We start from the raw sequence: 21,705 nt of genomic DNA on the forward strand, positions 1-21,705 counted from the left end.
TGCCACCTGTGTTCCTTGTGTGGTGAGTAGGTCCAGATGGGTGTGGCGAGTAAGCTGGCCACAGCAAGTATTTCTACTTCTGTGGCATACTCTCCAGTCTGGGCCATGTTGCTCGGGAAAAAACCATGGAAACAACGAGTTTGACAATAAGCTATCTTTCACCCCTTCCCTATGTAAGATTTTATTTCTCACATGACCAGTACAGTTAAAAATAACCATTATTTCATACAGTACTGCATTTAATAATTTCTACATATTAGGGGCCTAAATGCTTATTTCTAAGAAAATTATCAGAGGTGGGGGTGGGGGGTGCCCCACCACCACCACAAACAAAAAAAAAAAAGCTGGGCCCTGTAGTGAGGCCTTGCAGCATGAGCGTACCTCCCCGTACAGCCTGGCCTCCCATTGTGACGTCACTGTGGCGGCGACGGTCGTTTGATACATGTTCTTGTACTCTCTCTTCCCTCAGACAGATCACACAATAACAGAACACAATAACAGAACACAATAAAGAAATTTTGTTTTCAAAATGTTGTTTTGTTTCTATTTTATGTGTTTATAATTCAAAACTTAAAAAAAAAAAAAAATCATTCCCTAAATTTGGAGGGGGGTCCATTTTCCATATGGGGGGTCCATATTCCGCTGCGGAATCAGGACCCCCGGGTCCATATTCCAGGGGGTCCATATTCCATACTACACCGGCCCAATGCAAAACTTCTGCAGCATGGTGAAAGAGCAAAAAGATCATGTAGTATTTTTAATTATGTTTTTTAACTACAGTCTTTCTTCTCAGTTTTGAAATGTGTTATCATATAATGAGACTTAAATACAGTAAATCGTTGTCTGTCTTTGCACTGATATTACTATTCCCACTAGAAATCATTGCATTTGTGTAAAAATAATGATGGGTTTATTGGATAGTTCAGATAAAAAGTTTTAAGTATTGCTGTTGGGAACTTAATAATCAAATAACAATGAAAATATTGAGATCTGACATCTCCATTTAAGGCTGTGCAATATGGACAAAAACATATCTGCATATTTTATCTGAACAGTGATATACAATATATATCTTATTTGAGATTAAAGGTGCCCTTCCACACTTATTTCATTACTTTTGTGGTAATGTCTGAAGTTCTACCATGAACTCTGTAACTTTTTTTGTGGAAAAAATGCCTTGGCTACCAAGTTTCAAGCCATTCTAACGTGGTATAGAAAGCCTTCTGGAAGATTCAGCACGATTTGCACCAGTTCACATGAATATTCAACATGCTAATCTGCTTGACTCTGATTGGCTAACAGCTAGCCAATAAGAGCCTAGCTTTTCAGCATCTGTTACAGTGCACAGCAAGTAGAGGAACTGGCAGAAACGAAAGTGAAACTTAACATGGTTTGAAAGGCTGACTCCCGGCTTCTATACCTCTCTTGTGCGGCGGACCTTACACAGAATTTTCTCAACTTCTAACCTGTATCCACTGGGCCCCCTCCACTACTCTATGCCCCCCCCAGGAATGCTGGGCCCCATGAATTAGTCCCCCCCCCCCCCCCCCCTTTTTTTTTTTTTTTATGGCACCCGAGCTTGCTGTGTACAAAAACTGTCACTGAGGTAGTCAAAGTTTGTGGGTGTGGTCTCGTCCGGGTCAGCTCATGAATAGTAATGAGCTCAGGCATTAACACGTCACACTGACCAGCCCTTCTAATTGACCTGATTTCTGCGCTTATTTCTTTTCAGCGGCAATAGCAGACAGATGATGTAGCGATTCATTTTCAAAATCACTACATAACACAAACAGCTATGGACCTAACATATTTAAAAAAAAACAAAAAAAAAGTAAAAATGGTTTTGTGTGGCAGGGCACCTTTAAGGTTAGGTAGCTTTATAAGATTAATAAAAATTAAAGATAAGATCATCAGACTGTCACCACATACTAGTAACACAATAACAAAAAAACACAGAACACTTTTGTGGTTGTTCTTATTGTCGGAATTGATGAAAAGGAGAAGCATTTTTTTTTAAATTCATGTTAGTCCTTATGGTTAATTAGTGTTTTCCCTGTTGTGACTGAGTGTTAACCCCAAAGACATCCCCGTGTATCATATTCTTTCTAAATCTGACAAGTGTTCTCTGTATAATCCTGCCCTAATGGTGCGTATAAGTGCAGAAGGAGGAAGGGAAGTGACAGAGTGAGTGAAACCGTAGACAAAGTGGGAAAGCGAGAGAGCTTAGATAAGAAGAATATCAGTGAGAGTGTTTTCTTTCCTCCCTCTTCCTCCTCGGAGAAGGTTCATCTGAAGTGCAGTGGGATTATGGGAGGGGTAATGGTGACTCCTCTCCCTCTATATTCACCTCCACTGATCTGTTCGCCTCTTTTCCACCCGTTGTCTCTTTTCATACTGTTTTAAATGCATGCACTCTGCTGGCATTTCCCATATTTCTGTCCCTCTCCATTTTTGTTTCAGTCGTGAGAATAGTCAGAGGCTGATCGTTTCTAATAGATAAAAATGAATAAGAATCTGCAGTGAAATGCAGCTACAGTAGCTCACGCACTCACATACACTACGGCTGTTGACTTAATGCAGTCTCTTGGGATTCAATAGGAGAGAATCGATTTCCATTAGTAGAAAACCTCCACATCCAGCATCTTTATCTCTGCCTCTGTGCTCCTGCTCTCTCATCGAGTGAACTGTGTTTTTACTCATTCTCTCACTTGCTGTTTTACACACAAACCAAACTAGACGCCATACAACAAGTCTCTCTGTCACCTCCCACTGCTCCCTGTCCATTTAGGAGGTGTGAAAGTGAAATGTGGGAAGGTGTTAAAGGCGGGGAAGTATGGTTGTCTTGAATAATCAAAGAAAAAGCTGATCCAGTTATATTAACACTCAAAATGAATGCATACGATTTGAACTTTTCTATCGCTTGTCTCTCTCTGAGCAGAACAAATTTTAGAAATCTGAAAAAATCTATATTTATAGGGAACTGAAACTGTTACATCACTCCGTTAAGCCACCAGACTCCTTTGACTAATCAGTATTTTTACCTCAGAAAGCGCTAAAATCAACCGCTGTCTCGATTGATTTGATTGATCTTTCAAAGAGGGAAAAATAATGATCAAAGTTGCACAGTAACACATACAAACAAATGAGGCAGCAGAACATCAGCATGTTTTTCCCTGGTTTAAAGAGAACAGTACTGGCTTCAGTTTTAACTCTTGGTTTGATCTGGAAATGACACCTCACTGCAGTGTCTTAAAAATGTATCATTCAAATGACCCTTGAAAGTATTTAATTTGCTGTCATGCAAGTAAAAAAAACAAATTACACTTCATTTAAATAACACATTGTCACAAAATATTTTGATTGGATTCCATTACAACATAGGGCTGATGTAGCACAAAATATGATTACAGTATATTTTTCTGTAATGGTTAATATTGATATTTATTATGATACATAATTTGATGATGCTGCCAGTTTAAGGAGCATCCTGATAATACCTGAAGCCTGAAGAAAGGGGGTTCATTAGCTAAACTTCAGAATATTAACACTGCAAGTCTTTTTATCCCCTCAATTTAATCATAGATGTAGAACTATGCATTTAGTAAGGAATATTAGAAAATGAAATCCTCATTGTTTAAAATACATGTGAGGTAAAACTGGATAAGGTATGTAGCCTGTTGATACTTATGTGTTTTGTCCTTCAACCAGTAGAGAGTTCAGAATTTACAGGGTGCCTTGAATGCATCCCCTGTCTGTATCAGTGTCCAACACAGAAAGCAGCACAGAGTCTCAGCAGAGCTTTTATGCTACATGATGACTTTGGCACAAACACTTTCCTGCTAATGTGATGGACGGCTGTCTGAGCTCTACTTGCCAAACTGAAAATTCACCCTCATGTAGCACTTTACAGGCGTCACACTCGCTGCTTCGGTGTTAGGTTTGTGCATATCATGTCCACTGCTTATTGTTATCAATATAATTGCAATCGTCATGTTTGAGAGAAGCTGCAATGATTAATTGATTTTTTTTTTTTTTAACAAGCTGAAGAGTTTTGTTTAACACTTCCAAATTTTATAACTCTCTTTTCTAAAAGAAAATATTTTGAGTATAGATGACGTAGATGTAGTAGACTTACAGATTGAACAAGAGAAGTAGTACCACTATACCTCCTGTGTTCTGTGGAGTAAAATGTTTTTGTCCAATCAGTCTGGCATCTGAAAGGATGTACAACAGCAAAAGTGGGAAACATTTTCAAAATATAGTGTATAAATTGAGCCAATAGTGATGTTTTTTGAGGTGGCTAAAATACTGTATAAAAGATACTGCTTCTTTCCACAGCAGTACAGTGGTGGTGTTCAGACTACCATCTACTGTAGGTAATACACGAGTAAGTACTATGAATAAATACCTCATACAACCACACTTCCCAAAGTCCAAACCAACCCTATAATCGCCTCATATGACTTGGATTCAGAGTAGTAACAGCACAGTAATGAACGTCACTGGTGCAACATGTATTCAGTATAAAGGCATCTCTGGTTGAAGCCCCTCCAGGTTCTCATTTGCCTGTTGGAGATACATGGACCTCTCTTGGCCTCTGTCAAAGCTGAAGCCTCCCTCCCACTCAGCTTCCATTTTCCATTATGCTTTCATTTTGTGGCTGTCCGCTCCCCTGGGGTCGTGGTTCTCTCAGCTCTGCTTGCATTGTGTGCTGTAATACTTACCCAGCAAGATGGCCACCACTGAGTCTCCCCACCATTTCATACCCAGGAATGATAATGAGCAGCTTCAGGACGCCTTGTTTCGAAACTTGTTTTGAAAGCCAGACTGTGAGCAGTTCAGGGAAAGTGAGTGAGAAAAGGACAGTCAGAGACGGAGGTGTCGTCCTCATGATGGACATGTGACCAAAGTCGTTATGGTAATGGGCAGTAATGTGACAGTAACCTGGACGTTAGGATACAGGGTCGATAAAGGACAGAGACGGTGCAGGAGTCAGACTTAAACTGTCTGGAAAAACATGGACAGGTTGTGGACAAGAAAGAGACTGAGACAAAGACATGGTGAATGTATGAGACAAAGATAATGATGTCAGTGTGTCCTTGTAAAAGCAGCTTAATCCTGACGTCCAGGTCGCAGCCCGCCCACCTCTTCTTCATCTGCTCACACACCCACCTGGTTTTCTGTCTCAAAATAATTTATTTTAACAAATGAGCTTGAAAATCACTGGTCATTTACAGTGTGTTGACAAAATAATTTAAATTCAATGTGAATGTTTTCATTGTCCTCTATAAAATAAAAAAATAAAAAAAAAAACTTTGCTTACTTTATAAAAGATAGAAATTTAAAAAATAATTAAAATAAATTACAGATGGCATAAAGATCCTCCCAGATGTTATGGAGGCTTTGGTGTTTGGGAAAATTCAACGACATTTTTAACTTTATTTAATGTTGTTTTGGTTCATTAACCTTCGCATGGATGTGAAATAAATTTGGCAACACACTTTGTAAGATTTAGGGGGATTAAGGAGTGTGATCCAGAGTTAATATCCTCTTAACTGAGAAGCTTAGAACAAACAAACTAACTCTGGCTGAAATGAGGGAACAAGTCATTCATTTGATTGCATCAGTACATGAACTAAATATCACATGCTGATCTTAACCTTAACTTGTACACATACAAGGAAAAAACACATTAAAATATATGTTACACTTACACAAGATGCCCTCAACTCTATTTTGGAAATTTTTGTTTTAATATAGTAGAAAAAAGTTAGATGAATGCAGCCAAACACAGCTATCAAACCATGTTTAATGCTAACACTTGTTAAGCCAAGGTAATACAGTATTAGTTAACATATGTCATCACATGAATTTCTATGTAAGTTGGTTATCTTTGCAGTTTCTGTAGTTGTAACAGTCTACATCATGCTACAAGTAAACGAAATGGCTTTTCATTTGACTCAGGTACTCCACAAAAAAACAGACTTAAAGGGCTCATATTTTGATAAACCCACTTTTATTAGTCTTCAGTACGTTTATTTGTGTATTTGGACCCTAATAGTTCAACAAGTTTTAATTTGGACCCTCCAGGTGCTGCAAAGCTATCTTTATATTCATTTTGGCAAAAATCAAGTGGATTTCTGCAACCCATTTTAATTCCTTCTTAATTTGTTGCATCTATAACTAGTTATGTCATGACATTTGCACATATAAGGGCAAGACTTCAGACAAACATTTCTCCGAGTACGCCATAATTGTTTGTTAGCAACAGCGGTTGTAGTCCATACTGAAAATATGTCCAAACTTTGAGTCGATTGCCTAAAATGTTCAGTTGTTGGTTGTATTAATGAACACAAGTGGCTGAACGGGACAGAGCTGCACAGCCAACAACCTGTAGGGGGTGGAGCATAAAGTTGCTTATTTGCATTTAAAGGGCCAGTACTCAAAACGACCTTTCTGGTGTCATTACTCAGAAATAGGGTTGAAGAAGGACCTGTGGAGTTGAATTAATGAAGAATTCAGACCCAAGTATTACATTTACAGTTTATGTAGACCACAGGCAGATATTTTAAAATGCATAATTCCATTTAAAAAAATGCAAAATATCACCCCTTTAAGCCGTCTGTCTTTGGAAAAACTCTGACGTAAGATTTATCAGTATGAGTAATATAAAATGCTGTTGTTCAGAATTAAATACACAGAAGAATCTGCAGTGCAGTAACTAGATTTTAGTGGTTTAAGGTCAACCATAGATATCGGACAAGAGAGAACCGTTATATGCATTAGAATTACATCCCCTTCCTCTACATGTTTATGGGAACAGTATGTCAGAATGTTCCGCTTGTCTGTCATAAACATATATAATTAAACCGACTGGTTCCTAGAATGTTAAGGACACTGACAGGCTGTGGTTAATGGGACAATGTTTCAATCATTTTAAGGGTCTTTGTAAAGTCCAGTGTCTACTACGATATTATACAATCACATTTTTATTGAAGGATTTGAGAATCGAAGCATAAACAAAAGAATTTATTATCAATCAGTAAAAGTCTGATAGTTATCTAAACTACAATTTTCTTTATATACGAGTGTTTGACTGGTTGGTGAGATCAGGTATCACCCCTGAGGTTCCACATCAGTTCAGTTCAGATTCACAATTCAGTTTGATTTCTGATTTTCGATTTTAAGATATTTGAGATGCAGTACTAGTTTTACTTTGAAAAGAAATAGGCTGTTGTAAATTCCACAAGGAACCCTCTAAGGTGGTGCACTATTGAAAATATAATATTTACACTAAGAATTGTCCCCAAAGGAGTTGCAATAATGCACTTTTACATTTACATTTTACATTAAGAAGAGCCAAAAAATTGAATTCAAGTTGTTTGATCAATGAAGTGAAGATGGATTTTAGATTTTCCTACACTGAGCTGCTGTTGACTGACTGAATCATGTGCTGAGGTACTGGCTGATGAGTGGATTAACAGAAGGACTAGTGGTCTGGTTGGGTGGGTTCCTGACTGACTGCCTGGCATGCTGCCTTGCTAAATGACTGGCTGAGGCTGCAACCAAATGGCTGACCGAGTGGCTGACCCCATCATCTTTACACACACACAGAACTCCTGCTGAACTCTTTAAACACTCTCAGTAGATTACGGCAAAAATAAATACCAGACTAACAGCTACTTTGCTGAGCACAAATAGGCTGAAACCTGCTGCGTACGTAAATGTCTCATGAGAAAACAAGCGGAGCATAAATAATAAAGTTAGAGTCTGAAGTGTCTCATGCAGCCTTATTAATTGAACCTACTGGGTTTAACCTTTGTCACAGCTCAAAATCTTAAAATGGAAAAATACTGTCATCGGTGGAAAGAACGTCTCCGCCATGATTGACAGATTCAACATAAATGAGTGGTAGATAAGCTCTGCCCTATTTTGGCCAAATGATATGTGTGTATCTGTGTCTTGCCGAGATAGTGAAACTGAGCTGCTGTTTTTGTAGATGTGTAGCCACTCACAGGGAATTTGTCTTTTATCTGTAAATGCTAAGAATTGACAAAAATGCTGTCTGACCTCTGGATTTGACCTACAAATGTCAGCAGAGATGGCAGCTGCCTGTCATCTGCACGTACACTGTGTAACGGTTAACGGTTTTAATGCAGGAGTGTCAAACATACGACCTGCAGGCCAAGACCGGCTTGTGGGAGGAGTTTGTAAAATGTAAAAAATTACGCTGAAAATTTTGACAATCACAGGTGTCAAACTGATTTTAGTTCATGGGCCACATACAGCTGGTAACACACTGGTAAAATACCATCATAATAATAAATGAAAGCTCCAAAATGTTCTTTGTTTTGGTGCAAAAACAAACTATCCTTTTACAAAAAAATGAATAACCTGAAGACATATATTCAGACATGTTCAAACGTTCTGAAATGTCTTAAGAAAAGTGTAATTTTGACAGTGTTATGTGTGTTTTGTGCATTTATGGATCCACTGTCATCTGTAAGTTGTAATGCACATGTGTAAATGACAAACTGAGGCATAATAATGTTAATATTGCACTTATTTTTCTTAAGAAATTTTAGGTTGTTCATGCAATTCACATCTTTTAAGGGTAGTTTGAAGATGTAAACATTTTCATCATGTAATTAAATTTTTTCACTTTAAGACAGAATAATTGGGCTGTATATGTCCCTAAACTAAAATGAGTTTGACATCCCTGCTTTAATGTGTTCTGCAGTGGCTGCATTGGGCTTTGGTTCATCTAATGATAATTGTTCACTATAATTACAAACGACCTGCCTAAAAATGACAAAAATACTAAATAAAAGCACCCATTATGTTTTTCTTCAGCCTAACATGAAGTATTTAAACTGTGTATTTTATTTTACCCACACTCCACATCCTCAAAACATTCAGTTTACTATCAGATAAATGCATATTCATATATAAATGCAATTCATATTTTAGGTAATTTCATGCAAAGTCATCCAGAATTGAGAAAGTTTCCCATTAATTACACAATTTCACTTGAGAAAAACTCATGTGAAAACTTATATTAACTTAATAGGATGTCATATAATCCCAAAGCTATATTTCAAATGTAGTTTTACTTCTGAATTTCTGAAACTTAAAGTTCATTACTGAAACTTCTGAAACTTAAAGTTCATTACTGTGTTTTCTAAGCTTCACCAACTGCCTATTTTTCACCAACTTGGGTTGTGAGGAATATTTCCTACATGTACTAACATAAAGAGTTCTCGATGGATGTTTATAGCAAACAAATCATGAGCCATCTTTTTCCATTGCCACTTTCCTGATAGCACATTTTCATTCTGTTCAGTTTCACTGCAGTTCTGTCATACCTAGAAGATATTTAGTCATGCATTTTCATAAAATGACTGTCAGTGCCTTCAGAGCTGGAAAATGAAACATTATTTTGTCTGTATTTAACTGTCAAATGTTATCTGCATTTCTTTGAAAAGTTTTGAACCAGGAAATATGATTTAAATCAAAAGTAGGCAAAATATTTCACTTGGTTCATTTGCTCAGTACAGTTTTTTACATGTAGGTTGTTAAGGTTTCTTCAGCCTAATCAAGTGAAAAATAATTGACTTTTAATATATTCATGCAAGTGATCAAATTTAGCTGAATGAATTTTAAGTAGTGCTAAACTTAATAGAAAGTTTTATTTACTTTTTTCCCTGAAAATCCTGCATCCAGACTGGGAGTAGTTTTAAATTGTGGATAAGATTTTATGGAACCTAAGAAAATTTTGAGGCGACTATATAATAGTTGCTTATTATTGACATCTCCAGTGTTGCATCTGTCCAGGAGAACACAATTATAGCAGCAGTGAAGTGATGGGAATGATCCAACTGCGACGTCTGTGCTACAAAACACCAGAGTGCTTCCCTGTCAGTTCCTCGGAGTTCCTCCTTTGTGGACATACAAGGTTTCTGCAGAGTTCAGTTTGCTCAGGACTCCCCTCCCGCCCCACTCTGCTAATCGACCGGTCGTAATAACAGTGAAAATGTCAACTCACGTTGGCCTTTTTCGGCCACGGGCTCGGCCGATGTAAAGCACTGGCAAATAAATGTCACACAGCCTCAATGACACTGCAGTGTTTGAGAAATAATCACTCAGATCTTGTTATGCGTCTGCGCGACTGTCTGAGACGGCGCTGTAATATCCTGAGAGCATGAGAGGGAGAGGCGGTAGTTTATCAGTTTGAGTTGAGGATGTGTCTGTGTGTTTGTTTGCAGTGATATCCGTTTATTAGACCGGATTGGACAGCCGTGCTTTTTCCTGTTCAGTTCTTCAGCACATCCTCGAGACAGAGCTGAGAGTTCAGAAAATGATCTTGAGATGGAGCTTTGGTTACCTTTTTAAATCTTTCTTGGGGACTTAGGGGCTTTTCTTGTTATCTACAGGAAGAAAGTGAGTATTGTAGATCTACATCTGACTGAAAACTACTCAGTTGCAGAATTAAAAGGATTGTTTACAAAGCACAATGTGGAGAAGTGAGATTTTAAGTGGAAGCAGAATGTGTGGAAACAATAAAAAAATAAAGAAAGAACAAAAAAAGAATAATTGTCTTTATTCATGTGTCAGGTTTTTTTCCCCCATCTTGCCTTTGTGCTGCCAGCTTTAACAAACAGACCAGAACTAAATATTTGTATGATGGTTTTAATTTACCCTGATGGTTCATGTTATTTATTTCCTGCCTCTATAGAACACTGATGGGTCTTTCAATCTGTTTCTTATAGGATGAGGAGGAAGAAATTAAGCTGGAGATCAACATGCTGAAGAAGTACTCCCATCACAGAAACATAGCCACCTACTATGGAGCCTTCATCAAGAAAAGTCCACCAGGCCATGACGACCAGCTTTGGGTGAGTTTGTATTCAACATATTTAATAAGGTGCTACAATGATGGTGAAATATTTATGTCAGGATCATAGGCACCTTCATGAATCAGATATTCTAACATTATTCCTGACGAAACCACTCACTGCAGAGGTAGGTCAGACTCTGCAAACATTCTTATAAAAAGTTGATGTTTCAGAAACTGTTAAAGTTGATACGCACATATATTAATATATTTGCATTCGTTCATCGCATGCAAATAGTACATGATGTGTAGAAGAAATACGTATGTAAATTTCCCCCATTATTACAGGCTTCACTGGCTGTCGGTTTGAAGAGTGAGGTGAACAAGGAGAGGATAGACTGTAGTATAAACATAAAAAATCAAAGAAAACAGAAACATGACAGAGCTGAGGAAATGAGAGAGCAACACAAAAAGTGAGAGAGTTAATGTCAAAGAGGAGAGGTGGCGGAGGAGGAAGAGGAAAACAGCAGCCATATGATTTATGGCCGCTCGTTTTGTTAAAGCCAGGATTACTTCGTTTTATGACCCTGTTCCACGTGAGGAGAGGTCTCACTCTCACTCTAAAACACAGTCCTTATTTGTTTTTACAGCTGCTTCCACGACTCCTTTGCAGCTGGAGCTTCAGGCTGCCTGCTGTGTGCACTAGACAGTGAAAGTATGTTTTTCCTTTTGCTCATAATAATAATGAGCAGTGAATATCATTGACAACTGTCTCCTAAAGTGGAGCAGATTGTTTGGAAGTGATGCATCTGGTGGTCTGCCCACAATGGGGACCTGTGGAGTTCTCGGAAAACAGTATACAATGAGAGATTTCATATCAAGTCAACACAACAGTCATGACCCAACACTGAGGCCAGTGGTGGAAAATGGTCATTGTAGTTGTAAGACTTAGCATCAGGTGCTGATCCAAAATCCTGACTTCCATTTAGGGTGTTCCTAAATGTATTGAATTTGCATTTGAAGTCTCACATCAGAAAATGTTCCTGTGCAAAGTAAATGCATGATTTGATTAAAAAAATGTCTGATAGTACAACAGGTCATATGGACTAATGAGACCAAATTATTCCTCAGTCTCATCCTTAAAGAAAATTCCACAGCCATTTTACATTGACAGTTACATGTTAGTTTACCTCTTCTGCCACTGCTTTGCTACAATCATGTGTATTGTGACGACAGTTCAACTGTATTTGTGGTTAAGAAATCACACTTAAGAAGATAGTTGAAACATTAAACTAATCAGTATGTTAGTATAGGTAACTACATTCCTACAATGTTAGCATTAACCCATAAAGAGCCAGACATCCACTGTCAACCAAAAGCATACTACTGATCTAAACTGTTCATCCACTAATCCTATTAATACATGGAAATAATTAGTGTAAAATGCAATTTATCATCTTTTCATGGTCATCAGATATGACCCATTTGGATGTTCAGAGGCTCTGTAGTGAACATGGAAACACTGTCACCTTCAACAACATTGATTCACCAGTAAAACCCATGGGTTTATGTTCAGTTAATGATATATTTTACTGAAAAAGTCACTTTTTCTTAATTTTTTCTGTTTTGATACAATAACCTTTGACTTTACTCTGAACTTTAATGAACATCTACATGATCAGTGAATTAAACGTAGGAAAACAGATGATTTTCACTGGGAAAAAAATGCAAAATTCAGAGCATAATATTATAATAAATGGTGATAAATCACTTAGGAAATGTTAAATAGAGAGAAAAATTCATTTGGGAACTGATACAGAAGTCACACTGGGTCCTTATGGGTTAATTCAGTTTTGTGTAATATGGTCTGTCAGCTAACCAGCAAAGTTCATTTTCATGATCAACACAATATTTCTTTTTCAAGATTTAGCAAATATTTTAAAATACTCATCTAGGTTTAACATTTCCTTGTTAGAAGTGCTGCTGATATGTGTAGTACGACAGTGATAGCATTAGCTTGGTAAGCCTTCCACTTGGTCCTTTCCAGCTCTGTCTTTCCCTACAAATACGGTCACCTCAGGCTTTGAAAACACATGAAAGAAGTGAAAGAGGAGCAGCTGGCGCTAGAGGCTTTTGACTTCACTGTAAATGAATGTACAAGCACACTTACTCTATGCCCTGTATAATTTAACAACACTCTGGGTTTATGTTGTAACAGGCAGTTTTACACTCTTAACAGCTGAGGAGATATAAATCAGTCAAGTCAAGTTTAGATGCTTTGCTGTTGCAGCCGGAAACTCAGCTTTCTTCATGTTAGGACCATCATGTTGTCCTGCATTTTACTCCCAGTACAGTTGTTTGTTTGTAAACTTGTGGATTTTTAATGTTTATTTTACTGTCTTCATTATTTTCCCTGCCACTTTTAGTACCCCACACGGACAAATACACAAAAACTTTATAGTGCTTTATCATTATTGTGAATAACTGTTATTCTTTTTTCTTTTTTTTGTTTCAAGACAATACATCAGTTGTTTCCATCCAAATAAGACTTTAAAAGAAGCTTAAAAATGGCAAAAGCCAAATCTAAGCTGATGGATGTTTTTGTCATTGATTGTTGTCGGTTTGCTACTGGAAAAATGCAGCTCGTGGCAGGCGTTTTAACTCTTCAGTGCCTCCTTGTTTCTTTCAGCTGGTTATGGAGTTCTGCGGTGCTGGATCCATCACAGACCTGGTGAAGAACACCAAAGGAAACTCCCTGAAGGAGGACTGGATCGCCTACATCTCCAGAGAGATCCTTAGGGTCAGCCAACTTTTCACAGCATCTTCACAAACCTGTTGTTTGTAATAGACGGTAAATATTGAGGGAGTTGTATTTCTTTTCCGACAGGGATTGGCTCACCTGCACGCCCATCATGTCATCCATCGTGACATCAAAGGGCAAAACGTGCTGCTGACTGAAAACGCTGAGGTCAAACTCGGTATGTTGTGCTTTCATTTTGCTCAATGGGTGAACATGGTCTGCGCTGAGGTTTGGACGGCGACACTGAAAAATACTGCAACTAGAGACGGCATCATGTTAGTGCCAACTGGGGCTTTTTCCATTACCAGAGTTAATTTGAAGGTTTCATGCAGTTGCAAAGTTGGAAACCTTTTAAAGAAGTCAGACATGGAGATCTTGTCTAGAATTTGTACTTTGTTTACTGTTTGTTGAGTTTTAATTTGCTATTACTTCTAGAAAATAGCATCCATTATTGGCATAGAGGTATGTTACATATAATCCTAACCCTTTTCAAACAACAAAACAAAGTGTGGTCGAAGAAAACAGAAAAAGACTGATCTTGTTTTCTCTCTCTGCTACTTTTCACCACTTTTACTGTGTTTAGTTTTTGCTTACTCCAAAACAAATGTTTACATCTGGTCTATTTATAGTGCTCAAACTCTGATTTGTAAGTGAACTTAGGATCTAAAAGTGATTCACATGAATCAGTGTTGAAAGGCAATAGTAGTACAGCAAAAGTATGTTAAAAAATTGCAGAGTCTGCATTCTATTTGACACTGTTCTATTTAACTGTATTTAATTCAATAGTTGATGGTCACAAAATAGTGTTTTGAGAATCATTGTTCAGAAAAAAACTGCGATACTTCATATGCACCATTTTTGTCAGCCACATAACTTATCAGAGCTACAATAATTAAAAATTGATGAATGCACAGAGATAATGTATCGTATGGCTACTTTTTTACAAAAGTAATTCTTTAATTTTTCCAGTAAAGTGCCAAACTTTCCTTGGTGAAGCCGTCAACTGCCTCTGAAAAACCTGCTTGTCACTGATTAACAAATGCCATAAAGTCATAAATTAATTCCATTAGATATTGTTGACATGTTTGACAGAGTAGAAAACACACATCTCTACTCTATCTATACAAGTCTCACAAGTTAAGAAAAAGCAAGAGTGAATATGGCATCTGTGTGATGACAAAATGAGTCATATCTTGCAGTGAATTAACAATTAGTGTAGTTTTTATTGTGCATAAGAGCTGTGATTGAAATGTCATTTTACATTGTCAGTCTAATGTCACACAGGTTGTAGCGATGTGTTAAAATAAATGATTCACAGGCCATCAGTAAATGCACACATTTAATTAGTAATTTAATAATAATACATTTAATAAGTTATTTTTCCTGTAGTTTTTATGCAGTACTAGTTAACTGTCATACTGTACCTTCATGGTCACTAATTCTGGCTTTAAACCCTGTTTGTTCCCAGTGGACTTTGGTGTGAGTGCTCAGCTGGACCGGACCGTCGGTCGAAGGAACACCTTTATCGGTACGCCGTATTGGATGGCACCAGAGGTCATCGCTTGTGATGAAAACCCAGATGCTACCTATGACTACAGGGTAAGGACACTCACACACACTTTAGTGTAAGATGTCCCTCTGCATGATATGAAGATATATGTAGAGACTCACTCCTCTTATTTCCTGTACTTCAGAGTGACCTGTGGTCTTGTGGAATCACGGCTATAGAGATGGCTGAGGGAGCTCCCCGTAAGTAAACATTAACACGCATTGGTGTGCAAACAATTTGTAATATTATTATAAAAGAAGAGTATTACTGCCTTTCACTCTCTGCTCAATACGTATACAGGGGTTGGACAAAATAATGGAAACACCTTCTATGATGCCACAATGTTAGGGGTTTCCATTATTTTGTCCAACCCCTGTATTTACACTTGACAGCAGGGATGGTCAGCTTTGGAAGGAAAACCTTTATAGCAGTTTATTTGTACCTCATGGCACTGGACAGTCAAAGTTTATTAGGGCAAAGAAACACTTATGATAATTTAAAGTATGACAAAACATACAATTTAAGATATATTTGGAAACACAGGTGATAGTGCAAGAAAAATAATAACTACAAATATCAAGTCAACATCAAGAGCTTAATGACACTAATGGTCAATGTTTGGACATGATATGGGTCAGTGTTCACAGAATACTGTATTAGTGTGTAAGCCACATGATGATGTAGCAGGGTTCCCACTGGGTCTGAAAAAGTCTTAAATCTCTTGAATTTACAAATCTGCACATAATACCTTAAAAAAGTCTTTAAAATGTATTAAATGTGATACAGCAGGTCTTAAGTTGTGTTGCCGTAAACTGGTTTGCTGTATTGTGTTTAAATGTGTCTGGGAAATGTCCAAACTAAACAGAAAGCAACGTTAGTTTACTTAGTTCCACCTGTTCCAACCTGACAATTTATATTGAAATTAGGAACGAATTATCCCTAACTTTGCAGCCCCCAGTGAGTGCCTAGTACAACAGCAGCAACAAAAACGACCTCTGAATGACATTTGGTTTAACCCAAACCTAAAAGCAGAGGTTTTGTTGACTCTAAATACTGTATCTAAACACATGTCCTACAGTGCCAATGATGGAGTCGCCAAGCTGTTTAAATGCATGCTCCCTGATTCAGATATAGCTAACATGTTTATGTGGGGTGCTGACAAAACGGCTTACATAGCTAAATTTGGATTAGCAGTGTATATCAAGACAGAGCTCATTTGGAAAGTGAACAACGGGCCTTTTGTTCTTACGTTTGGCTGTGAAATGGGCATTAAATTCTGTTCTAAGTAATCTTAAAAAGTCTTAAATTTAACTTGTAGGATCCTTGTATAGTGATAGTGTCATTCTTTGCTGACCTGGTACATTAGCCTCTACAGTTATAACCCAAATCTGTTCTTGTTTAAGTTTTCCCTTGCCATGACCATGATTGGGTTTAAAGAATTAAGACTACAATCTACACAGAGAGCACTCCACTCAATCCAAACTGGATCTGACTTCGTTGGTCCTTTATTGCATCCAAATCACATTGATAATTAGTCCGTCATTCAATGTATATTATTCATGTTTCAGAAATCTATAGCCCCTCTTACACAGCACTTCTGTTCTGGGAATATTTCACCTTTATTCCAGAATTATTTGGTCCCACCTCTGTCACAGCTGTGTATCACCTCTGGAGGTAGTAACAGAGCCATGATAAAGGTAGAATCATGATTCTGGAACACTATGTAAAATGAACATCTCTCGTTCCACAACCAAGGTGTGACGTTTTGATGACTTATTGTGTGCAACCCCCGCACAAGGGGGATTTAAAAATGAACTCAGGCCGTGCACAGTAAACAAACATATTAACACGACCAGAAAGATGTTGAACTGGGAAGACGTCAAGATCCATGAGCTGTTGTCACTTTGGGCGGAGGGCTCTATTCATGCTAACATTTGTGGAATGGTGAAAGACTCAGAGAGCCAACAACACTATGCTCTGGGTATTTCTGACGCGCAAGTTATACGCCACAGTATACACTGTGCTGCATCACCGCTCCTTTGATTCCGGAATGCAGGTCCACTGTGTAAAAGTCCAGCCTGTCTCACTTCTGTTACTCCTTTGGCTTGGCTGTGGAAATCGGTCAATGGTGGAAAAAAGGTGGGATCACAGTCTCACCTTTTTTCTGGGATCTCTGTGTAAAAGTGGCTTATGACTTAAACGTGATTGTTTCTACTGCTGATCTATTTTTTTCTAATTTTTGCCTCCTCCAGCTCTTTGTGATATGCACCCAATGAGAGCCCTCTTCCTTATTCCCAGAAACCCCCCTCCTCGACTCAAGTCCAAAAAATGGTGAGCTCAGTTTTTTTAACTATGTTCCTCACACCAGTGGTTGGAATCAGAGGAGAGCATGAAACAAACTCCCATATCCCTTTCTTCCAGGTCTAAAAAGTTCTTCAGCTTCATCGAGGGCTGCCTGGTGAAGAACTACACTCAGCGCCCCCCCACTGAGCAGCTGCTAAAACACCCCTTCATCCGGGACCAGCCCAATGAGAGGCAGGTCCGCATCCAGCTCAAAGACCACATTGACCGGACCAAGAAGAAGAGGGGAGAAAAGGGTGAGTCAGCTCTGTGAAACTGAACCTTGGAGATGCTTAAATCCAGTTACATCCTGTTTGCAGTAGTGCCACTGCTCTCAACATTTGTCAATATGGAACAAAAATAAACTAGCAGGCAATCGATCATCTTTAATAGCAAAGCAGAAACGTTTTGTCAGCAGCAGAAGGAAAATGAGAAAAACCCTGATGTAGCATCAAAAATGGAAAACTCATGAATTTACTGAACTCTCAAAGGTGAAGACCCACTGCTAAAAGTAACTGTTCTAAAGTGTTTAATATAGAAGGAGTTAATTCATATGAGCACAACACAAAGAAAACCCAAGATGGCATGATATTACTTATCTTGTCATACTATGTATTTTTGGCATCTGTTCATTTTCAACTGATAAAATGTTTTGCTTCAGTGTTCTCATGACATAATAATGTGTTCTATTTATTCTCTGAATGTTTTGGATAAATTTACAGGGTGGGGAAGCAAATTTACAAAGAACATTTAGTTGTTTTTTCTCAGCAGGCACTATGTCAATTCTTTTGAAACCAAACATATATTGATGTCATAATCATACCTAACACTATTATCCATACCTTTTCAGAAACTTTTGCCCATATGAGTAATCAGGAAAGCAAACGTCAAAGAGTGTGTGATTTGCTGAATGCACTCGTCACACCAAAGGAGATTTCAAAAATAGTTGGAGTGTCTATAAAGACTGTTTATAATGTAAAGAAGAGAATGACTATGAGCAAAACTATTACGAGAAAGTCTGGAAGATACTATTAAAGAAGAATGGGAGAAGTTGTCACCTGAATATTTGAGGAACACTTGTGCGAGTTTCAGGAAGCGTGTGAAGGCAGTTATTGAGAAAGGAGGACACATAGAATAAAAACATTTTCTATTATGTAAATTTTCTTGTGGCAAATAAATTCTCCTGACTTTCAATAAACTAATTGGTCATACACTGTCTTTCAATCCCTGCCTCAAAATATTGTAAATTTTGCTTCCCCACCCTGTATATGTGCAATAATGAAATATAAAAATGCCTATGAAAATATAATGAAGTTGCTTTGGGAAGGTTGGAAGTAGATAATTCCTTTCAAAATGGTTCAAAATATCTACTTTGGAAATAAATTAAACAGTAGGTTTTTTCTAAGTTTGCTGTAAAAACACTGTATTTATGGATATATTTTCAGACAAAACCGTTGACGATTAAGAGTAAGTCAAAAGTCAGAAAAAGTAAAATAAATAAATAAATTAATTAATAACAGCTGGACAGTCTAAAAATGCTCTATTATTTATTTACTTTTTTAGCTACTCATCTGGGAAGAAAATGTACTGTGAGATTTAATCTTGCTCCAATTTTTTTCTACATAAAATAATCATAAACCAGTATGCACTACATGTGCAGGATTTATTGATAATTGGCAGTGGTTTGTTTGTCTGTTGGTAAATGTATTTCTTTAATGTAACTTGTAAGTTTTACATTAAACTGGTGGTTAAGTTATGACCTTTTTGTTTTATGTGCTCTTCAGATGAAACTGAATATGAATATAGTGGCAGTGAAGAAGAAGAGGAGGAATCATCTGAGCAGGAAGGAGAACCAAGGTAATGTGGTGTTACCATAATGAGCGTAACACCACAGTTTCCTAATGACACTATTGTGCTTTCTTTTTGACACTGAGCATCTCCCATCGACTTTTCTGTACAGTTCCATAGTCAACGTGCCGGGTGAGTCCACTTTACGCCGTGACTTCATTCGGCTGCAGCAGGAGAACAAGGAGCGATCGGAGGCGCTACGCCGCCAGCAGCTCCTGCAGGAGCAGCAGCTCCGGGAGCAGGAGGAATACAAGCGCCAACTACTGGCTGAGAGACAGAAGCGTATCGAGCAGCAGAAGGAGCAGAGGAGACGGCTGGAGGAGGTGAGTGCATACACTGAAGACAAACACGCCAGACGTATGGCTCCTGCTTTTCTGTTCGGGGGCAATAAACTGCTTTTAAGTTCAGACTTAAATTCGGGTGTGTTAGTTTTGTTGGTTTTTTGCTCATGGGCTGATAAACCATAAGCTGTTGTGAAGGCGCTGTGTCCGGTGTCAGCGTCTTTGTTAGTAATTTCTTCAAACATCTCTGACAAAACAATCAGATTAATTTCAAATTTTATATGTAGCTTCCTTGGGACATTGTCTACAAAGTGTGTTCATAGTTTTGAGATAGTTTTATTTTTGATAAATTTTTGAAAAATTTAAAATTTGCTTTTACTTATGATGGGCCATATTTTGATGATTTATATCATGGAAATAGTTACAGATATCAATATAGTTACTACTGAGCACTGATAGGAAGTCATATGCCGCATTTCCACAACATGGAACCAGCTCGACTCGGCTCAGCTCAACTTGGTATTCCTGGAGACCATTTCCATTACAGGATACCACTGACTTTACAGCACCTGGACGTCATAGTGATGCGGCGTGTTATTTCCGTGTCGTCTGTTCAGAGAGTTGCTGATAAACTCGCTCGTTGCGTGTTGTCTCGTCTGAATTTTTATGTCGGCCACCAAAGACTGAATCTCCTCGACTGACCATGGTGTAGTTTTGGGCTGTTATCATGTGGATTAATGTACCGCTGTATTTGCTGTCCACTTCCGCATCTGTTTTTTGTAAAACGGTGGGTCACAGAGAAAACTGTCTGACCAATCAGTGGTCTGCAGTGTTATACGTCACGGTTTAGTATCGCTTGGAACCTCGGTGGAGGTGATACCAAAAAACTAGTACCGGATACCAGATTTCAGGTCCTTTTTCGTAATGGAAACGCAAAAAGGCCGAGTCGAGTTGAGCTGATACCACGCAGTGGAAACGCGGCAACATATGGACTTTCATTTGGATCCATGACCCTTGACCTTCAATCACCTTGATGGATCAAATTCAAGGTCACCAATGTTGATGTTTCAACAATCTTCTTTTCTAAAACTACTGATCAGACTCATTTAAAAAAATTGTATGTAGCTTACTTGAAACAATGTCTACAAAGTTTGTTCACACTTTTGAGAAATTTAGATTTTTGCATTTTTGACAGATTTTTAAAATATTAAACATTTACCTTTGCTTATAAAGGGCCATATTTTGATAGCTTATACCATGGAAATGGTTAGCGATATCAATATAGTTACTGTTGAGCACTGATAGGAAGACATATATGGACTTGCATTTAATTCGTTGAGTTGAAAATGATCCAGTTTAATGATCCAGTGATCCAGATCCTCCAGTGAAAGTACTACTCACTTCTATTGGGAGATTGATCTCCTGCATTGAGACCACAGGACTCTAACAAAGCGCCAGAACCTGACAACCTTGCAAATTCAAGTTGTTATTGATTCTTGACATGCCGGTGAGATACAGCGACATTGGTCCTATTTTTTATAATTCCACATGATACAGTACTGATATGATGTCTAACTGTTAAACTAAGGCCCAGATAGAGGGAGATTCTACCATTTGCTGCTGCTTGGATAACCCTTAAGACTGTTGAGGTACTGAGCAACATTTACATGTGACATAAAATTCCAGTAATGATCAGAACAAAATCCCAGTCTAAATGAAAAGGTCTCACACCCCCTCAGTACAAAGAGAATGGTCTGAGCTGAAGAAATTTAAGGTTTAGAGTGTTGTGGTAAACTGAACACCTTAGAGCTTGATAAAATTTTAATAATTATTATTGGTCAAATGGCTGAAAAATGAGATGAAGAAAGAGCAGTTTGAAAAAGTGAACAAAGCAAGAATAAAGTTAGAAAATAATCATCTTCCTTTGTTTTACTTCCAGGAGATTAGACTCTTTGCAGCAGGTGAAACTACTTTGAACATGTTCAAATTGCTTTGGGGCATGTAAACACACATCTTATCAGATCACTTTATTTAGTGCAAACAGTTATGTTGG

At 37.9% G+C, this 21,705-nt stretch overlaps 1 protein-coding gene across 6 annotated transcripts in view; it reads left to right on the plus strand.

The window, feature by feature from the left end:
* Positions 1–21,705, plus strand: part of LOC115412774 (mitogen-activated protein kinase kinase kinase kinase 4-like) — a 124,294-nt gene that overhangs the window by 61,961 nt on the left and 40,628 nt on the right. For all 6 annotated transcript variants that reach the window (XM_030125428.1, XM_030125430.1, XM_030125431.1 and 3 more), the window contains exons 4-12: positions 10,770–10,895; positions 13,524–13,634; positions 13,722–13,812; positions 15,103–15,233; positions 15,329–15,383; positions 17,436–17,514; positions 17,605–17,780; positions 19,308–19,380; positions 19,484–19,694. In XM_030125428.1, the coding sequence (XP_029981288.1) occupies positions 10,770–10,895; positions 13,524–13,634; positions 13,722–13,812; positions 15,103–15,233; positions 15,329–15,383; positions 17,436–17,514; positions 17,605–17,780; positions 19,308–19,380; positions 19,484–19,694 (1,053 nt within the window). The remainder of the gene's footprint in view (positions 1–10,769; positions 10,896–13,523; positions 13,635–13,721; positions 13,813–15,102; positions 15,234–15,328; positions 15,384–17,435; positions 17,515–17,604; positions 17,781–19,307; positions 19,381–19,483; positions 19,695–21,705) is intronic.

Source organism: Sphaeramia orbicularis, chromosome 21, assembly GCF_902148855.1.
Source record: "Sphaeramia orbicularis chromosome 21, fSphaOr1.1, whole genome shotgun sequence".
Lineage (NCBI taxonomy): Eukaryota > Metazoa > Chordata > Actinopteri > Kurtiformes > Apogonidae > Sphaeramia > Sphaeramia orbicularis.